Source organism: Leptonotus elevatus, chromosome 11 (genome assembly GCF_054856555.1).
Source record: "Leptonotus elevatus isolate MCC_2025b chromosome 11, RoL_Lele_1.0, whole genome shotgun sequence".
Taxonomy (NCBI): Eukaryota; Metazoa; Chordata; class Actinopteri; order Syngnathiformes; family Syngnathidae; genus Leptonotus; species Leptonotus elevatus.
The window spans coordinates 16649121-16667994 of NC_141249.1; the positions used below are offsets into that span (position 1 = coordinate 16649121).

The 18874-nt window shown below is 41.9% G+C and overlaps 2 protein-coding genes across 2 annotated transcripts; one reads left to right on the forward strand and one right to left on the reverse strand.

The window, feature by feature from the left end:
* Window positions 1-237: 237 nt before the first annotated feature.
* On the forward strand, window positions 238-5578 carry LOC147166075 (L-selectin-like). The gene is made up of 10 exons (XM_086089719.1): window positions 238-320; window positions 384-421; window positions 1154-1549; window positions 2221-2325; window positions 2685-2789; window positions 3151-3255; window positions 3486-3677; window positions 3766-3858; window positions 3936-3957; window positions 4661-5578. Exons 2-10 carry the CDS (start codon window positions 394-396, stop codon window positions 4734-4736), a joined length of 1122 nt encoding a protein of 373 aa, XP_085945845.1. The 5' UTR covers window positions 238-320; window positions 384-393; the 3' UTR covers window positions 4737-5578.
* A 5036-nt stretch (window positions 5579-10614) lies between these two features.
* On the reverse strand, window positions 10615-17788 carry lmx1a (LIM homeobox transcription factor 1, alpha). Its single transcript, XM_086088945.1, has 7 exons — window positions 17610-17788; window positions 13316-13536; window positions 12989-13173; window positions 11764-11841; window positions 11439-11523; window positions 11088-11264; window positions 10615-10870 (listed from the first exon to the last, which is right to left on the reverse strand). Exons 1-7 carry the CDS (start codon window positions 17786-17788, stop codon window positions 10749-10751), a joined length of 1047 nt encoding a protein of 348 aa, XP_085945071.1. The 3' UTR covers window positions 10615-10748.
* Window positions 17789-18874: the final 1086 nt, after the last annotated feature.

The following is an 18874-nucleotide window of genomic DNA, read 5'->3' on the forward strand; positions in this document are numbered from 1 at the left end:
CACAGTCTCAAAAAAGTGAGTACACTACAAAATTTTTGGGCATGCTGTACTTGTGCCATACAAATAAGATTTTTTTTTCAGGCATGACTCATACCCATGCTCTTATCAGAGTTGATTGAAATTTAGTAGCTGTCGATCATCACTTGGATTCACTCGGTGCGGAAACAACCAGGTATTGTCCTGAGGTCCCATAAGAGCCTGACATGGAGCGCTGCTCATTGCAGTTGACTACCACTGTCGAGTGTTCATTGGAATATTAGCAACTTTTTACAAGATATTTTCTTTCTATGGTGTATATCATATAGCTTCAGCTATTTCAGGTAAGTGAGCATTCTCTCAGTACGCAATGTTGAATTATGATTGTCAATATTTCTGCTTTGAAGGTTGCTGAAAATGAAGTGGATGCTGGTGCTACTCCTTGGTGGGTACTCGAATGACACTCGCCAGCCACTTTATTTAGTACAGCCGCATAACCTAACCCTGAATTGAAACCCTAACTTGTAACTTTAAATCTAAGCGCTTATTAAAAAAAAAATAGATACATAAAAACTTGGAACGCTAACTTGCATCACTAACCCTGTTTGGCAACTCTCATTTGAAACCCAAATCATGTCTTGAAACAGTAATTCTGAATTGAAACCATAAACCTTGCTTGAAACTAAACGTTGAAACCCTAAACCTGGTCTGAAGCCCTAACCCAAGTTTGAAACCTGAATTTAAGACACTATCGTAAAACTTTAACCATGTCTGAAATGACAATTTAACACCCTTCCACTTTTTCAAAACACTATTATCGTTAAAAAAACAAAATAGAAAATCACATTTTATTATTACAATAGATTATAGTTGTACCTTGATTTACATGTGACTCAACTTGTGAATTATTTAAAATACTAAGCATTTATAGGCTGATTTTTTTTTTGCCTCAAGAACAATGGCTTGTGTCCGCTAGCATAATGCTAAGGTGAAAAGCTATTGATTGGCTAGCAAAAGTAGCATCAATGTCCCAGTCATTATAAACTTTTAAACAACAGCTATTTGAACACAAGTGGTGTGTTCGCATCATTTAAAAATGATCAAAACCATCTCTAATTTAAAAAAAAAATGTTTTAGATGACTGAGATCAATGTTTTGTTGTCTAAATCCATATCAGGTGGCTCCCTAGCAAGGGTGAACTTGGGATGGACGTATCACTATTCCAACATCACCATGACGTGGACCGAGGCCCGAGAGTGGTGCCAGACGTACTACACAGACATGGTGGTCGTCCAGAACCAGGACGAGAATGCCGCGCTGGTCTCCTTCTTGCCGAACAAGGACCAAAGCCCGTACTACTGGCTGGGAATCACCAGGACGCACAAGGACGGGAATTGGATCTGGATCGGGAATAACAGCACGTGGGTCGGCGAGGAGTCGTGGGCGGAGAACGAGCCCAACAACAACCAGAACTGGCCCGTTTGCGTGGAATTCTACGTCAACAACGGAGCCAACCGAGGGAAATGGAACGACGACAAGTGCGGGATCGGGAAATATGCAGTGTGCTATCAAGGTCTTTTAAATCAAGGATTCTTGTACTGAAGTAAGAGTACTGTTACTTTAGAATAATATGACTCAAGTAAAGGTAAAAAGTAGTGCCTCAAAAAATTTCTTGAGTAAGTAAATGAAAGATAGAAAAAAAATAAGTAGGTTGGTGCAAATCTGGATATTGCCCAACAATATACATTTAACTAGGATGAACCAAAACAAAAATACATTGTGCAAGTAATAATAGCTAGCTAGCAGATTCTGCGTCGCAGAATGTAGCTCGATGAAACTGTAACAATAAAGTAAAAGTAGTGATTATTTTCACAAAAATACTCAAGTAAATAGTATGTATGTTGGGTTAACTTAAATGGGAAGTCAACCCCAAAAATTAAATTTTAGGGGGCGGCCATTTGATCACTTGCTGTTGACTAAAAATGACATCACAGTTGCTCAGGGCTCAGCTAACGACCGATCACGGCTCACCTGTTTTTTTAGTCAGGTCATGTGATATTCCAAGATGAGTCGTGATTGGTCATTAGCTGAGCCCTGAGCAACTATGATGTCATTTTCACTTGACAGCAAGTGGCAAAATGGCCACCCCCTGAGATGGATAATCTTTTTTTTTGCGGTTGACTTAAGAAAAAAAAAAGATGCAACTTTGAATTTGATGAGTTGATGTTGTTGTTTCTGTGACAGCTCAATGTAACGCGACTGTATGCGGAAGAGGAAGATGCCAGGAGACCGTCAACAACGTCTCCTGTCTGTGTGAGCCTGGCTTTAAAGGAGACACCTGTCAAACAGGTAAAGAGACTACAACACCATAGGTCACTTTTTTTTTAAAGGTTTTAAGGTCATTTGGGGTCACTAAATATCCCTGAAATAATTTCAATTGGGACGTCAACCCCAAAAATTTCACCTAAGGGGGCGGCCATTTTTTCACTTGCTGTTGACAAAAAAATGACATCACAGTTGCTAAGGGCTCAGCTAACGACCAATCACCTGTTTTCTGAGTTTGGGCATGTGACATTCCAAGCTGAGTCGTGATTGGTCATTAGCTGAGCCCTGAGCAACTGTGATGTCATTTTCACTTGACAGCAAGTGGCAAAATGGCCGCCCCCTGAAATGGGTAATTTGATTAATTGATTTTGTTTCTGTGACAGCTCAATGTAACGCGACTGTATGCGGAAGAGGAAGATGCCAGGAGACCGTCAACAACGTCACCTGTCTGTGTGAGCCTGGCTTTAAAGGAGACACCTGTCAAACAGGTAAGGAGACTACAACACCATAGGTCACTTTTTTTTAAAAAAGGTTTTAAGGTCATTTGGGGTCACTAAATATCCCTGAAATAATTTCAATTGGGACGTCAACCCCAAAAATTTCACCTAAGGGGGCGGCCATTTTGTCACTTGCTGTTGACAAAAAAATGACATCACAGTTGCTAAGGGCTCAGCTAACGACCAATCACCTGTTTTCTGAGTTTGGGCATGTGACATTCCAAGCTGAGTCATGATTGGTCATGAGCTGAGCCCTGAGCAACTGTGATGTAATTTTCACTTGACAGCAATTGGCAAAATGGCCGCCCCCTGAAATGGGTAATTTGATTAATTGTTTTTGTCTCTGTGACAGCTCAATGTAACGCGACTGTATGCGGAAGAGGAAGATGCCAGGAGACCGTCAACAACGTCACCTGTCTGTGTGAGCCTGGCTTTGAAGGAGACACCTGTCAAACAGGTAAGGAGACTACAACACTATAGGTCACTTTTTTTTTAAGGTTTTAAGGTCATTTGGGGGTCACTTTATATAACTGAAATGAAATTACCGGTATCCTGACAGCCGCGCATTTTCTCCTGTTCCAGGATGTAGCGAATCCCCTTAAAACCCTTTCATCAGCAATTTTTTGTTTCGCTATTTAGACGTTTTTTTTTTTTTGTTTTTTTTTACATAAGTGTCCTTTCGTTAAGCCTCGGCGCCCCCAGCTGCGGAATGCCGCCCTCTGTTCCACCCCAACGGATACCTCAGCTGTGCAGAAGGAAACCACACCGTCAACTCCACGTGTCAGTTCACATGTCACCCCGGCTTTCTGAGAATCGGCTCGGCGGAAGTCACCTGCGGGACGTCTGCCTTTTGGAGCGGCCCGAGGCCAGTCTGTGCCAGTGAGCCAATCATTGTTGCTACATTTCCCCCCCGTCCCCCCAAATATTATCCTTGGCATAACAGTCACTATCATTATTATTTCCTCAGGCTATAAATTCCTTTTGGGTTTAGTGGCCTGTGGAAGCCTTACGTTTTGGTGCAGTTGCTGCATGTGTGTCACTTGGATGGAAAGCAGGAAAAGTACGTGTTTGCGCACACACGCAGACGCAATGCAACTCTTTGAGTGCAAGACCATAATAATCTTTTTGTTTTGACAGGAAAGAAGCCAGGCCAAGTGAGGTAAGCGTTGATTTGTTGTCGAAAAAGTTTTCATTTTCATGGTTTATTTGAACATATGAGGCTCAAATGTCTAAATTTGGTCAATTCGATATTTCAAAAACAAACAAAAAAACGCTGCAGCCTCACGGCATTATAGCTCTTCAAGATTGAAAGTAGCAATTTGTAAAAGATCCTCGGTAGACAATACCAAGTGAAAATAATAGGCTTAGGTCAATTTGAGTGGGACTGTTTTGTAAAAAATGGATAGATGTAAGGCGTTGCCGTCTGTCAGCCATGGAAGTAAGTTCATTTGCACTTATTAGAATTTGTTTTTGAAGTTGAATTTAGGAATGGATGGGGGGGGGGGGGTCAATTCCAAGCTTTGTTCCTATAAAGGAGGGAAGCACTCTTGCGACAGCCACATGAACAGGAGACTTAATCACCTTGATTCAATACTTAGAAATGTGGTTTACAAACACATCGTCTCATTGCCATGGAGACGACCTCACTGGCTCCTGACAGGAAATCGACTTGGACATGATTTTTTGGGGGGGGGATGTGTTGCGCTGATGTTAGTGCGTAAGCTTATGAATATGTGGTTTGGTAACTCAAGAAATGTATGTGTAATTTTGTGTGTGATGTCCTTAAATGTAGTAGTGATTTGGCAGGAACGTTATGCAGTTTCATAAGCATGATAAAAAAATATATATTTTTTTTTCCACAGGTTGACCGAAGAAGCTGCAAGACGTGGAGGAATGAATATCAACATATGTACATATAATCAAGCATCTACGATATAATTAGTCACGTTGTAGTCATTTTTATGTTCACTTGCAGTTTAATCCTACACAGGCAGAAATGTGTAATCCATTAGGACATAAAAAGACAGTTTGTCGCATATTAATTAGATTGAATGATTAATTAATTACAATTATTAGTTTTTATGTTGTCCACCAGTTGGTGATATTTTTCCCTTTCCAAGCACACAGCCAAATTCCACACACGTTTGACTTTGCCTCACAACTGAAATGTAGAATCGTGGGACTCTCAATAATAAAAGTTTAAAATCTCCAAATTAGGAATAATATTTGATTTGTATATTTGAGGCTGAAGCATTGGGTAATTTAATTTTACTATTATTTTCCACCATAATTGCTTTAATGATATCATCTGGTATTGGGCAAACAGTATGATCCTATTAGAGATCCTGTTCTAAGTGCATTGTGTATTCAGTCACATCCCGTCCAGACTTCCCTGCATCTCATGATAGCGCAAACCAGTGATCGACAAACACGCGACTCATTACTGTTTGCATGTGACTTTGTCAGCACCATAGTTGAAGGCAACGCCTTCGTTTGTGAAAGTGGACTCACATTGGAAAGAGATTTAAAGCAACATGTTAAATTGAGATTATCGACTCTCGGAATTTGCCGTTCAGAAATCTTGCATCATCACCGAGTTCCTTGGACTTGATCAATGCTAACAAATAAATCAAATACAGTACTTCTACACTCATTGTATTTACAGTAAACCTCCCTTCATCGCAGGTTCCATGTTTACGTTCCTTCTATTTTTGTGGATTTTTTTTTGTATCGTAAATAATTTTATTTGAGTAGCGCTCTTGTTCATATTGGGTGCAATCCCAATGTTGATCACTAGACGGCGACAAATGTATTTAGTTTGAGAGTGTTAATTTGAAAGAAGAACAAAACAGGAAGTATTTTAGCAAAATAACTGAATGTTATCCACTGAAAAATCCTGCTTTTGTTGACGTATACTGTATATTAGTCATTTTTCACAGACAATAAAGAATATATACCTGCAATATATGTATATTGTCTGGCTGTTGTACACGATGTGTTGCTTCAACATTTGCGTTCAAATATTTGTTCAGTACTTCAGCATCTGACTCAAACTGGCATTGGTCTGAAAAAAAAAGGCTATCGAATGTCCGTACAATCGTCATTCAATGGTCAGACCGTTTGGCTCAGTGGTACAACAGCGAGTGAAAGAATTTGATCTGATTGGCACAAAAGTAACAAATTGTTCTGCTGGAGGCGTGCACTTCCTGTCTGCCAGGAAATGCACATTAATGAGGGCTGAAGATAAACGTGAAGTGACTAACACAGTTTCAGGTCAAAAAAGCTCCAACGTGTATCACCATAAGTGACCATGTCAGAGGATGCATTTATTATTATTCACTTTGAATAGGGAGCAAGCCAAAAAAAAAAAAACTGAAGTCATTTTCACCCTCATGTTCAAAATTGTCCTCCAAAATTGTCTAATTTCAACTGTAGGGCCTAACTATATTTCAAACTTCAACATAATTACAAACTCAATTTACAACATCATGCTAAAAAATAACATTTTGCTTTCAAATGATTTAACAACTTTACGAGCCAATCCTTGTGACGTATTTGACATCAATTTGCAGCCTGACTTGATGGACTTCAAAAGCTGGCGGGCCCTTGTTGCATGGTAGATTTAAAGCACACTTCTGCCCTCTCCTGGCAAGCATTTCAAAACATTTAGTAGCTGAAGCTAAAGGATAATAACACTAATCTGTTGCCAATGGGGTATATGCCACGGAGGAGGCGGGACTTCCGACATGCTGTTTTTCACATATCAGCGTTGTTTCCGTTTCCTGTTTGCGACGTGTGGGCCGCGTCCCAGATCTTGCGCTTCCGCCTTTGTACCCCATGGTTGCGCGTTTCCGTCGATGGACGTGGGTGTGTAGTGCACTAGTGTGTCTGTTTCAGTTGTCCGAAACATTTCAGAGAGTTGAGACGCCCTGCGATGGGCGGGAGCGCTCGGTTGGGGGGCGCAGGAGTGGGGGCGCGAGTGTAAATCCGGAAGTCGGAAGTCCGTGGCATCTCTACCCAATTGCCATGGTATTATTTCTTTAAGAAAAATGTGTCTGACAGAATAAAAGTATTTTATGAGAGTGAAGCTGTATTTATGAAATTCAGTTGTTAAAACGTGACTTTCTTTCCTTGTTGAGTATTTACTTTAATGTCATATTTATAAGATTGTGAATTGATCTGGGCAATTATTATTATTGTTTTTTAATCTTTACTAAGTATAAAATGACACATAAACAGGAACTGAGCCTGCCAATATAACACTAAACCCAAAAAATAAAATAAAATCTCAGTTGACCAATTGATGGCCCAGAATACATTTTTAAATTGTACAACAAAGGCACCCTGACAAGTTAACATAGCTTGACACCAATTATTTATTTAAAAATAAAATAAAATAAATATTTTTAAATTAGCCAGGTCGTTGGCGACATCTAGTGGCATCTTAGTGTTATAGAAAAAGTAAAAAAATAAATTAAATTAAATACAAAATAGTAAAACGGGGTTGACTGTATCATACTGGCGCTTGTCGGCGAATCTTCAGCGCAGCGTATTCATCTGTGTTGGCGCTGCAACAGCATGAAGCCAATTATAGCACTTAAAAGGCAGAACGTGTGTGCGTTTATGTTTGTGTGTGTGGCCTGCTTCTTGGCACGGACCCTGCAATAAATAACGGGACCGCTGACAGGAAACTGTCGGCTACCTTGAGCATAATAACGAGGTTATGGCCACCAACTGTGACCGTATGATCGCGGCTCGAGTGTTGTTCCCAAACCCTCACCATCACTGCTGACAACTACACTCTGTGTGTCTGTGTGTGTGTGCGTGTGTGTGCGTGTGTGGGTTTGTGAACTGTGCACGCAAGAAGGGAGAGAACCACCTTGGCTCTCCTCCTTTGGTTTGGCTTCTGTTCCGCCATCTAGCTCATTCTCAGCTCATGCCAACACCCCCCCCCCCCTCCTGCCGCCCCCCGCATGTTCACTGATTGGCATTCACAAATTCGTTTATTTACGGATTTTGGAGGCACGGCTCTGTTGTTTGCTGAAAAACTCACCTATTTATTATTTTTGTGCTCAGTTCAAAGCCATATGTAATGGCCCGGGAACACACACTTATATAAAATATTGGTTTGAGGCCATCTTGTGGCAACTAAAAGTGTCAAGCAACGATGTGGAAATTAGGGGAGGAGCTTCAGGTGTATTATTTACCGGTACAGGAATAAAGTCCTATATTTTTTTTAATAATATCCCCCCCTCCCAAAAATGTTGTATTTCTTTCAAGAATAAATTGTTACCAGAATATAAACTGCAATATTCCAAGAAAAAAATTATTCTTTAAATTCTAAAATATGAATTTTGTTCCTTAACTTTTGACTTTAGTATCACAATGTTGTGACTCTATCTTGATAAATATATTATTTTATTTTTGTAAAACATTTTTTTTCACATTACAACTTTTTTCCTCTGAAAAATGTGAAGGTCATTGTATCATTACATTTTATTTTTTACTTTTTCCATTACTATGGCATTTAGTAGTACACATAGGAGTTATATTCAATTTGACTTTCACACCTCAATTTGGACTTTATGATCACATTATTGTGACTTAAAAAAAAAAACTTTATTCTTGTAAGATGACATATTTCCCCCTTAAAAAATTTTTTTTGAAAACAATGACTATTCTCACATTACAACTTATCTCATTTAAAAAAATGTGAATGTCATTGTAACATCACATTTTGCTTTTCTTTTTCATCACTACGCCATTTAGAGATACACATAAAAGTTAAGAGCCGTTTGCATTCCAAGGTGGTCCCTGGAGAAAAGTCCTCCCAGTAAGGGGTCCCTGGACCAAAAGGTTCGCCATCCCCTGATCTAGTTAAAAAGATAAAGAGGCATCCTGATACTTGAGTTCCAGACAACGTGAGCGCATGCAGACACAAAAGCGGGGCCCCACTGCACACTCTGCTGCACACTTGTTTGGGCTCTCTTGGCAGAAGCACAGCACACTGACAGACACTTAGATTGTTCCTGACCATTGACTTGCGCTCTCTGCTCGGCGAGGTCTCGTTTCATAGCGGGGGAAACACGAGACGGGTTCCAGGAGAGGGTTCACGACGAGGGCAAGGAAGCGAGGGGTCTTGGTATCTCCCGGGTCACACTCATTCTCAAAGCTCTCTCATCAGGACCGCTGTATTCCAGCTGGCAGGAGCGCCTGGAAAAGGCCTTTTGTGTCGGTGGCGGCGTGACTGCGACGCTTACCTGCCAGCAACCCGGCCTGGTGTCATGACCCATAACCGGGATGAAATGGATCAGACTGATAAGTCGTCAGGATGGACCAGCAACTCATCTGTATCTTTCATATCATTGCCAAAAGATGACTGCATCATAGCAAATCATATACAATGCAAATATGCCCCACAGTGGTTACAGTGTACTTTTTCCCACTGGGAATATTTGATCCATTACCAAACTGGATCTGTCTGCTGACTAAAATGGACTGAACAAGGTTTGAGAGGGGACAGACAGAAGGAAAATGAAAGAATAGGACAGGACAACCCAGGACAGGATGATATAGGACAGGCCAAGGAAGGATAGGGTTAGACAGGCAAGCTAGGGTGTGATAGAACCATTTGAGACAGGACAGGACAGGGTGGGGAAGGTGTGTGGCACAGGATAGGAACAGGGCAGGCAGGGTGCAGAAGAACTAGGTGGGCTGGAATGGGACAGGACAAGGCAGGACAGGACTCGGCAGGACAGGGTCAGACAGGACAAGATAGGGTGCGATAGAACTAGGTGAGAAAGAATGGGATTGGGTTAGGTGTGTTGGCACGGGACAGAAGCAGGACAGAACAAGATGGGACAGAGCAGGACAGGACTAGGTGGGATTAAAAAGGGTGGGGTGGCACAGGCTAGTACAGGGCAAAGGCGGGAATGGTCTTACAGGATAGAGAAAGTCAGCACAGGACATGGCAGGACATGGTCAGATAAGATAGGATAGGGTGCAATAGAACTAGGTGAGACAGGACTGAGTGGGATGGGGTGTGTTGGCAGAACAGGAACAGTATAGGGCAGGGCATGACAGGAAAAGGTGGAATGAAAAAGGGTGCAATGGGGCGGGGGTGACACAGGACAGTATTGGGCAAATAAGAACTGGGTGGTACAGGACAGGGTAAGTCAGGACAGGTTTGGACAAGACGGAACTGGGCACAATAGGATTAGGTGAGGCCACGGGACAGGAAAACAGGACAGGGCAAAGCAGGGAGGGAGGTCGGGAGGGAGAAGGCAGGCGGGTACAACAGGGTTAGGACAGGTCTAGGCTGTACAACATTAGATATTTTGGGACAGTGCGTGATGGGACTAGGAGGGACAGGATGAGAAAGAGGATGAGGTGGCAGGACAAGACAGTCAAATCAGAGCACGGTCAGAGATGGAAGGAACAGGACAGGCCAGGACAGGACAAGAAAGGACAAAACAGTAGCAGTGAACCAAGTTGTGCTACCTGGTTGTGGTCGGAGTGGCTAGTCCAATAATGAAACACGATCCTAAAGGATTGTATAAAGCAATAAACGAGTGGCCTCACATCAAACGACGAAATCCCAAGTTAGTGGCGTCACTGTCATTTGTATATAACACACTATTCCACAGTCATTATTTATTGATCACAGATGATTCATCCATTCAAAATGAACACACTCTACAAGAATAAATACACATTCAGTTACAGTATTCACATCCGTTCTAATCTCATAACGTGGCGTTCAAGCATAGTAGAGAGGTCGGACAGTAAAAAAAAAGTCTGTTTAAAGCATGACTGGACTTACATATCAGCATACTTTGTTACGAGATGAACTGTAGTATTGCGTGAGTGTTACAGTGTACCTATTTGTGCTCCGGTTTTGTACACGGTCCATGTGGATAAATAAAGAGTGGACGTGATGAGGATCGTCACTCAGGAGGTGAAGTAAGAGTCCTGCATGGAGTAGAGGCGGTCGATGGGGGTGAGGAGGGACGAGGTGTCGCCCAGAGACAAGCAGTCGGCATCGCCGCCGCCGCCGTAAAGGGCATTCAAACCTGAAATAGAACATCCTTGATGAGATTCTTTCCCGAATGCTTCTGCCAACGGTCATAACATTAGCTATTCGCACGTAATTATTTTTTCAAGAATTACATGCTACTTTTTTCTCTTTGCATCAGTTCAATGGACATCGTGCTACTCCTTCTGATGTTTGCCACCCGGGGGCAGTATAATACAGACATAGTACATCACAAGTTTTTGCGCGCGCTTTACCGTAGGGGTGCATGTGGTCCCCTGGCATCTGAGGGGGGGTCAGGCCCTGTCTGAAGGGGTCCATGTCAAAGTCTTGCTGCTCCGCTGTTGTGAATCCCATCTGCTGCTGCTGCTGGACGTGGGAGTAGGAAGACCCTAAGTGCTCCAGCTGAGAGGTAGGCACACCACTGGGGGGTGCTGTGGAGCAACGGTAATCCCAAAATGAAGCATTTTGCTAATTCGTTCCCAATAGGTACAAATTGTCAAAATAAGGAGACTATTTTAAAACAATAGTTTGACCTTTCTCATGCACTTTAAACATATGATCTACATTCCACAATGTCATGCAATTGATCATCCGCTGTGTAACACCTTTGTGATGCGATGGCTGTTCCTGCTGCTCCTGAGTCGGCTGCTCCTGCTCCTGCTGCTGTTGCCTCCTGGCCAGTTTCTTCATCTAAAAAAAAAAAAAAGAAAAAAAAAAGGGTGTTTATTCAACGATGAAGTATTGGGTGAAGGACATCTTTCAGTGCGCAATATGAGGTTTCATGTGCAGTCGCCATGTGCTGAAATGTCATCAGTTTCCTCTATGAGGAGATAACCGGGCTGATTTCGTCTTTGGCAGGCGGCTCCGTGCCGAAAGAGATTTTCTTATAGTAATTGTACGTGAGTGGATGTGTGTGTGTGTGTGTGTTACCTTGGCTCTTTGGTTCTGGAACCAGACCTGCACGACCCGCACAGTAAGGCCAGTGTCTGCTGCCAAGGTCTCTCGTACCTTTGATTAAGATTCAGGAAATAAAAGGGGCAGATTTTAAAAACAGAGATAAACAACAGAGCGGAGGTCCAGTCAAGGTTATATGAGATGGAGTAACTGTGCTTTTTCTTTGGCTTTTTGTGACATACTCCTCCACAGCCTGTGCACAGTATCGTTCCTTTACATTTTGTTGACTGCTATAGAATGACTTCAATATTTGAGGCATTTTTGTCATTCTATTTCAGATTTTGCTAAATCTCCTTAGCCAATTTCAAGTTTCTAATTTCTGGACAAAGACAAAAGAAGGAATCTGTTCAATTTTGGGCCAGAAGATGCTGAGTCGGGATTTTTCTCATTACTTTTATTAAGTATCATCTGAAAAGTAGAATCCTAATGATAAAATATGTAGACAGTGGGTATGAAGGTGTAGAATTAGGCGGTGGTTCAAATTACATTGTTCTGTGGTGTGCAGTCTTCAAGCTGCTAGCAAGATGTGAATGTAGCCGTGCACCGCGCCATGCTAAGGAAGCTAGCATAGGGTGACCAGATTTTCACAATTAAAAACCGAGACACTACAATTTTGCTGAAAATCAATCATACTATAAATTCTCACCAGGAACTATTTGTAACAAAATTAACTGCTAGTCAATCTGGTTGTGCTATTACTTTAGCTAATGCTAAAGCTATCTTGGTTAACAATTAAACAGCTGTGAATAAGCAATGCACTGACCATTATCCAACCGTTTTTGCTTAGTCCTGGGCAGCTAATGGAAGCTCCAAGTTTACGGTCTCGCATTGTAACATTGGAAATTTGCCAGCAGAACAGCTTCTCTTGCGTTGGGTCTGACCGGCGACCACAGCATTAGGCTAGTAGGACTACCTTTCCCATAATTAATTTCTTAGACACCTGACAAAAACGAAATGTTACTAGTTTGTTGTTGTATTTTTATTTATTTTTTTACAGTGTACACATCATTAAAACATAGACCACGGCCAAGAAACTCTAATAGTCTCTTTTGCAAAAAAAACAATAACTAAAAATTCAATTAGAGGCATGAATGAGATGGGGCCAGGGAAGAATGATTGATGAGAAGTATAATTATAAGAGAAGTAATTTATAATTAATGCGCAATACATCATGCATCAAATGGAAGAATCCGTACTTTACCTTTCGACACGGCTTGGATGAAACCTCGAAGGAGGCTTTGAAGATCCGTCTTTGCTGGGTGGTCAAAATAGTACGAGGTCTTTTGGGACGTTTACTTTCCTGCTCATCAGATCTATTTCGCCTACTCGTGATCCTCCCTGTTTCCTCCTCCTCGTCATCATCATCCTCGACGTCGTCACTTTTACCTAAAAGTGTTGGGTTATGTTTTGAATTTGGGTTATGAGGTGGTTCTTGAAAAAATAGCAAAATAGCATAACATTTTAACTTTACTGTACATTTGAACCAGAGTCAGACAAAACGAGATGCTAAGTCTGAACATGCTCTCACCTGTGTCCGATGAGGTCGGGCTGGCCACGCGTTGGTGGTAGTCTTCCCTGGCGCACACGAGTCGGCCCTCCCTGACCACGCAGCGGTCTCCGGTCCTCAGGGGGGCGGAGCACACGCTGCAGGTGAAGCAGCGCAGGTGGAAGACGGCGGGCCCGGCACGCAGGACCAGCTCTGTGGAGGAGATGACCTCGACGCAGCCCCCGCAACGCACCGCGAACAACCTGGTGAGAAGGGAAAGAGATGTGTTAGCATTAAGCTAGTGAACTGAAAAACTGAGCTATGTGGTTGTTTTAAATACACAAAGTGGAATTCTCTGGGATCTCAAGGAATAATATTAGACATGGCTTAGGCCTGAGCACAAAAAAAAGTGAATAGGTGTTTTTTTTTTCTTCCAGAAAATAACAGGATATGTTGCTGAGTTTGACTGTCACTATAACCGTCTCGTTGACTTGCCCTCCCACCCCCCCTCCTCCTCCTCATCCGTCTCCCCCTCCTCATCCTCCCATTCTAACCACTCAGACGAATACCCTCAGCATGGCGGGTGTGCGTCTTAGCGCCTGGCAACCGGGAGCGGCTCGGGCTTAGCCACACCGCGACACCGTTGCCGTGGCTCCGGCTGCCGTGTCGGCGGCCCAGCCCCCCCGGGGAGCGCCCAGAAAAGGCTCACGGCAGGCCATGGCTCCAGGCGGAGGGGGGGAATCAGATATCCCGGCGGGAGAGGCTGGGCCGCCGGTCCTTGGAATTATCTGTAGAATTACCCCGAAGTCTGCTCAGCCAGAGCGGGACAAAGACAGAGCCGTCCCAGCAAACACTCAAGCAGCAGGACTATTGTCCAGCGGCTGGCACCGACCCATCTTGGGGCTGTCATGCCTGATGATGCGTCATCATTCTGGAGTTGTCTGCAGACATGACTTGCGGGTTAGAGGACCACTCAGCGAACCGGCATGAGGAACTGACAGCTCTTTACACTTCAGGGTCTATTACTTAAGTCAAGTTATTTATTTTTCCCTGTACTGCATATACTGACATCATTAATATATATATTTCTTTATTTTTATAGAATTAGAAATTAAATTCATTTAGCTCACCGATTTTAAGAACAAATGGCTATATACATTTAATTTTATATACATTTATGTTCAAAAAATATATATTTATATACATTGCATACACAATATACAAAAAAATTAAATAGCTGACTTAAATACAATCATTAGTGCAATTTTTTAAATTGTATTATTATAAATGTATCTACAAATTATTTCTGAAAATAAAACATTGCTATGTAAATGTGAAATAGTTCATTTATATTTTATATAAATTCAACTAACCAATTTTAGAGGGGAAAATAGCTCAAATAAAGTAAGAAATATTACAGAACTGTTGATAACGTACAGCATACAGTGATTCCCAATTTCACTTAATTGGTCTGAAAATGTGTGTTTCTTTATTATAAATAATATATCTATGTTTATCAAGCTATGAGAGCCAAGCAGAGTGACAAGCAGAACAATTAAATGCTCTTCCACTAGACGGCGGAAGGCTGCACACTAAATATAGTAAATTTGAAGGAAGAAGAGTGAAAACAGGAAGCGGGCCCGTTTCAAGCTCAGCCTCATTTTTGCTTAAGAGAAAGATTCATTGAACATCTTAACCCTCTACAGCAGTAGGTTAATTTTGTTATTTTAGGAGGGGGGGGGGACGTAAACACAGAGGGATTGTACACTTTTCCACCTGGTTGTAGAATATTTTTGTCTTATCCAATGCTCTTTCACTCTCTCTATGATATTTTTTTTTAATGTGTTTGCATTATGTAAGGATTTACTGGGACTTGGCTCAATAAAAGTTAGAATAGAGGCATTCATTTGAATAGCGTGCAGTTTTACACCACTGCAAACTACAACCACAACAATGCTAAAGGTAGCCAATTGTTAAATGAGCCGCAACATGACAGCGGAGGTGAAGTGGCCACTGAGTCCATATAACGACTCTGAACAATCAAAAGGTGCTGGTACATCCTAGTCAATTGCTCTACATCCTATTACATTCCTCTGACTCTTGCTGTGTGGTTACCGGGGGAAACGGTAAAGCCTCCTCGAGGTCAAACGGTGTCTGCTTGACCCATGTGGGTCGTCTGCCCTGTGGCCTCGCTGGTATGCACTTTAATATGGCCGACATGCCGCACGCTTGCATTCCTGAACGTAAGAATCAATGAAGGAAATGCTTGGAATGTTTGAACGTGACGATGCAACACACTCTTAAAAATGACTGGGTTCAAAGTAACCCAATTAGGATGGAATGAGTAACCCAAGCACTGGGTTAACTACTAATTTGATTACCATTGGAAAAGTGGCTAACACGTTGTGATCACGAACATACAATTGTTGACAGATACTTGGAGCAGGACGCTAAAAATAGCCTTGGCTAATGAGCCCAATAAACGTTGGGAACACTGACCTAGTACCGGCGGGTCACACGGGGTTAAATAAATCCCCCTTCAACATGCACACAAGCTGTAATGTTCCCCATGCTTGGACTGGTGCGGTCTAGTGGACACGTACAGAAGCAGATCCGGTTTCTGGATCAGGTGAAGCAGGATCCCGTGTGTGTCAGATACAGATCTCTAAGGTCAAGGACACTGCCAGTCATGTGACCGATATGACCGACGTGCCGCGCAAGTCCGGCGGAGCGAAGCCAAGCTCAATGCGCTGATCGGCTATCGGTGCAGCTGATGTAAACACGCAGTAAGTTCAAAACTGGGATTTCACTGATAACATTATCAACTTGAATTCATCATTATGAATTCCAGCGCTTGTGTTTTTGTTTTTGTTTTCGTTTTGTGACATTTTTCATTGGCGGCGTGCGGTGGGATTTTTGTAGCGTAAAATAAATATGGGGTCTTAAAGGACAGCAGGTGAGGCGGGAGGGGCTAGTATAAGCCACTTCGTGGCGGGGGGTGTTAAATTTGGAGAGGTGAAATCTCAGAGGCGGAGCTTTGGCGCCAGGCCTCCCGCCAATTGGTCAGGTTAGATATTTCACGGTTGGCTGAGCGTCGTCCCATAGCGCCACACAGGGGCTGCGGCGAGAGCGGCTTTCCAGATGCCATTAGCTTGTGGAGGTCGCTGTCCGCCAAAATACGTTCACACCGTTGTCTCTCTTGAAGGGATGCGACAGATTTTCTGACATATGGCCACCTTGAAAAACGCGCTTCTTTTGGATGGGGGTATAATGTGCACAACCGGTTTAAACAACTGCACGTTAAGTAAACATTGCTAACTAATTCATATAATATATAGCCTACCACCACTAGTTAGAATGAATTGTAATCGCCCCACAGGAGGTCAAGAATAGATACAGAATAAACAGTAACAAAATACAGTAAACAAAAGCACATTCTTATATTAATTGCCGATGGCCTCAACTGACACTGTCACCAAACACCAGACTGGCTAACGTTTAGTTAGCAGCTAGCTAAATCTACGTTCTCTTTCGCTGACGTTCATGTGACTCAGGCGGCGGACGCACACACATTCGTTGTCACAGATACTACAGCGTAGAACGTGACCCCAAATGAACAAAAATAATACTGACGCCTCACACGCATATTTTGTGTTGGTCTTTATAATTAACAATTGGCTCCAGAGGCAACAGAATTAATGATGGTATATAACGTAGTATATTGCTGTCTGTTAAAAGTGGCTGGACTGGAATTGAGATTTTTAGGTTTAAGGATGAGGAGAAAGTGATAAGCAAGGAGTGGAAACGGGTGATGGAAGGTTAGGACGGAAAGGTGTGTGTGTGTGTGTTTGTAGGGGGGGGTGTTACCTCTTCACCATATGTTGGCCCCCAGCTCGTCTTTACCGGGCCAATGGACCTCGCGATTTTAACACATTTTGACAATGTGTCATTTGAGCTCCACCCCTGCCTGTTTTAAGTGTGTGTGTTGGTGTATTACACCCCCCCACCCTCAGTCACCTTGTTCTCTTTGCGAGAGGACTGCACCAAGTTTGCTGGAAGTCAACTGACCATGCAAAAAAACAAACAAAACAAAAAACACGATCGGTAAACTTTCATGTGTAAACAGATGCGACTCAAAACGCACCGAGAAGCCTGAATGTGATGAGATTCGAAAACTAGAATTTGTTTTTAAAATAAAAAACAAAAATCTTAACTATAATACAAGTATGTTCGCCCCTAAATACAAGTATTTCTAATGTATATATGATGCAATGTTAACCATCACTCGTTGCATCTCATGTTCTGACTGATACACAAAAATGTTTGAGTCACTCACTCCGCGTAGTCCCGCTTGCAGTAGAGTCGCTGCTCCCGCACGAAGCACGAGTCCCGCAGCGCGTCCCCGCACGCCGAGCAGCGCGCACACGCCTCATGCCGGAGGCCGTCCGCGACCCGCAGCAGGAACTTGTCGGCGATCGGCCTGCTGCAGCCGACGCACACCGGCCCGTGCTGCATGTCTGACGAGCAACACGCAAACGTCAATTCGCGTGCAAGTGCATTTTCGCTTGACAAAGACAGTGCGAGTTTAATGGGAGCCACGTGACGCTACTTTCAACTTGGCCAGCAATGATCAATTGTCAAAATTAACATTGTGGGAAAAGTACACACAAATGCAGATGGTTAAGCGACATTTATTTATGTTGCATTTTGTCATAACTTTTACTTGCGGTTCACTTCTAATAATGTGAATTTAATGTGACTATTTTTACTCATTTATTTCTATTTATTACGCCTATGTACAATTACATTACATTTTAAAATTTCCGAAATATGTAAAGTAATTAACATATGTAGCCTACATGTAAATACAATTGTGCATTTACTGTAGTTTCAATTTAATTTTATAAAAAATCTTATAGCCATTTTTTTCGTAATAATTTAATGTATTTTTAAACATTTCTACCAATATTTGTTTTATTTTTCCAAATATATAAAATTGTTACCAAACATAGTACAATAATATGGAAATAAAATTTAACATACAAGGACTTACATTTTATGCATATTCAGATGAACTTTTCTTAAATACAGTATATGTATTTGTAATGTTATTTTATTACAAAACGTCATTTCCTTCAAATGAAAGAATTATTTTTTTCAAATGATCAAATATTGACCACATATATGGAGTATGAATAAAATACATATAAACTTTTGATTTGTACCTTTCATGAACAGTATGTATTATTTTATAAAGTATTTATTCAAAACAATTTCGTTTTATTAAAATGTTTTTTTTACCACAAAAAAACCCCAAACCTTTAAACAGTTTAATTTCTTACAAAAAAAGTATTTGCCAAATATATAGTTACCAGTCTCATTTAACCTAATTTCTTCCCACCTTCTGCTGCAGGTGAACATTTCCACCAATCACACAATTTGAAATACAGGAAGTGATGTCCATACCTTCTTAAAGTGAGCTTGCAAAAAACACTGCTAAAAGTATTACGTTTCCTCTCAGTGCATCTCCAAGTTGGTGGAAGTGGTGACGTTTAACAGTTAAGAGCACAGAAGTTTCTCCTCCTTGGAGCTTCTTCTTCT

Excerpts from the sequence above, each read along its gene's own strand:
- lmx1a (XM_086088945.1), bottom strand. The coding sequence starts at position 17,788 with ATGCAGCACGGGCCGGTGTGCGTCGGCTGCAGCAGGCCGATCGCCGAC. Across the intron at positions 11,265-11,438 it reads ACAGCCATCGCATCACAAAG|CACCCCCCAGTGGTGTGCCT; the intron begins GTGTTACACAGC and ends GTTGCTCCACAG. Across the intron at positions 10,871-11,087 it reads GGACCACATGCACCCCTACG|GTTTGAATGCCCTTTACGGC; the intron begins GTAAAGCGCGCG and ends GTTCTATTTCAG.
- LOC147166075 (XM_086089719.1), top strand. The coding sequence starts at position 394 with ATGAAGTGGATGCTGGTGCTACTCCTTG. Across the intron at positions 3,256-3,485 it reads AGGAGACACCTGTCAAACAG|CCTCGGCGCCCCCAGCTGCG; the intron begins GTAAGGAGACTA and ends CCTTTCGTTAAG. Across the intron at positions 3,859-3,935 it reads TTGGATGGAAAGCAGGAAAA|GAAAGAAGCCAGGCCAAGTG; the intron begins GTACGTGTTTGC and ends TTGTTTTGACAG.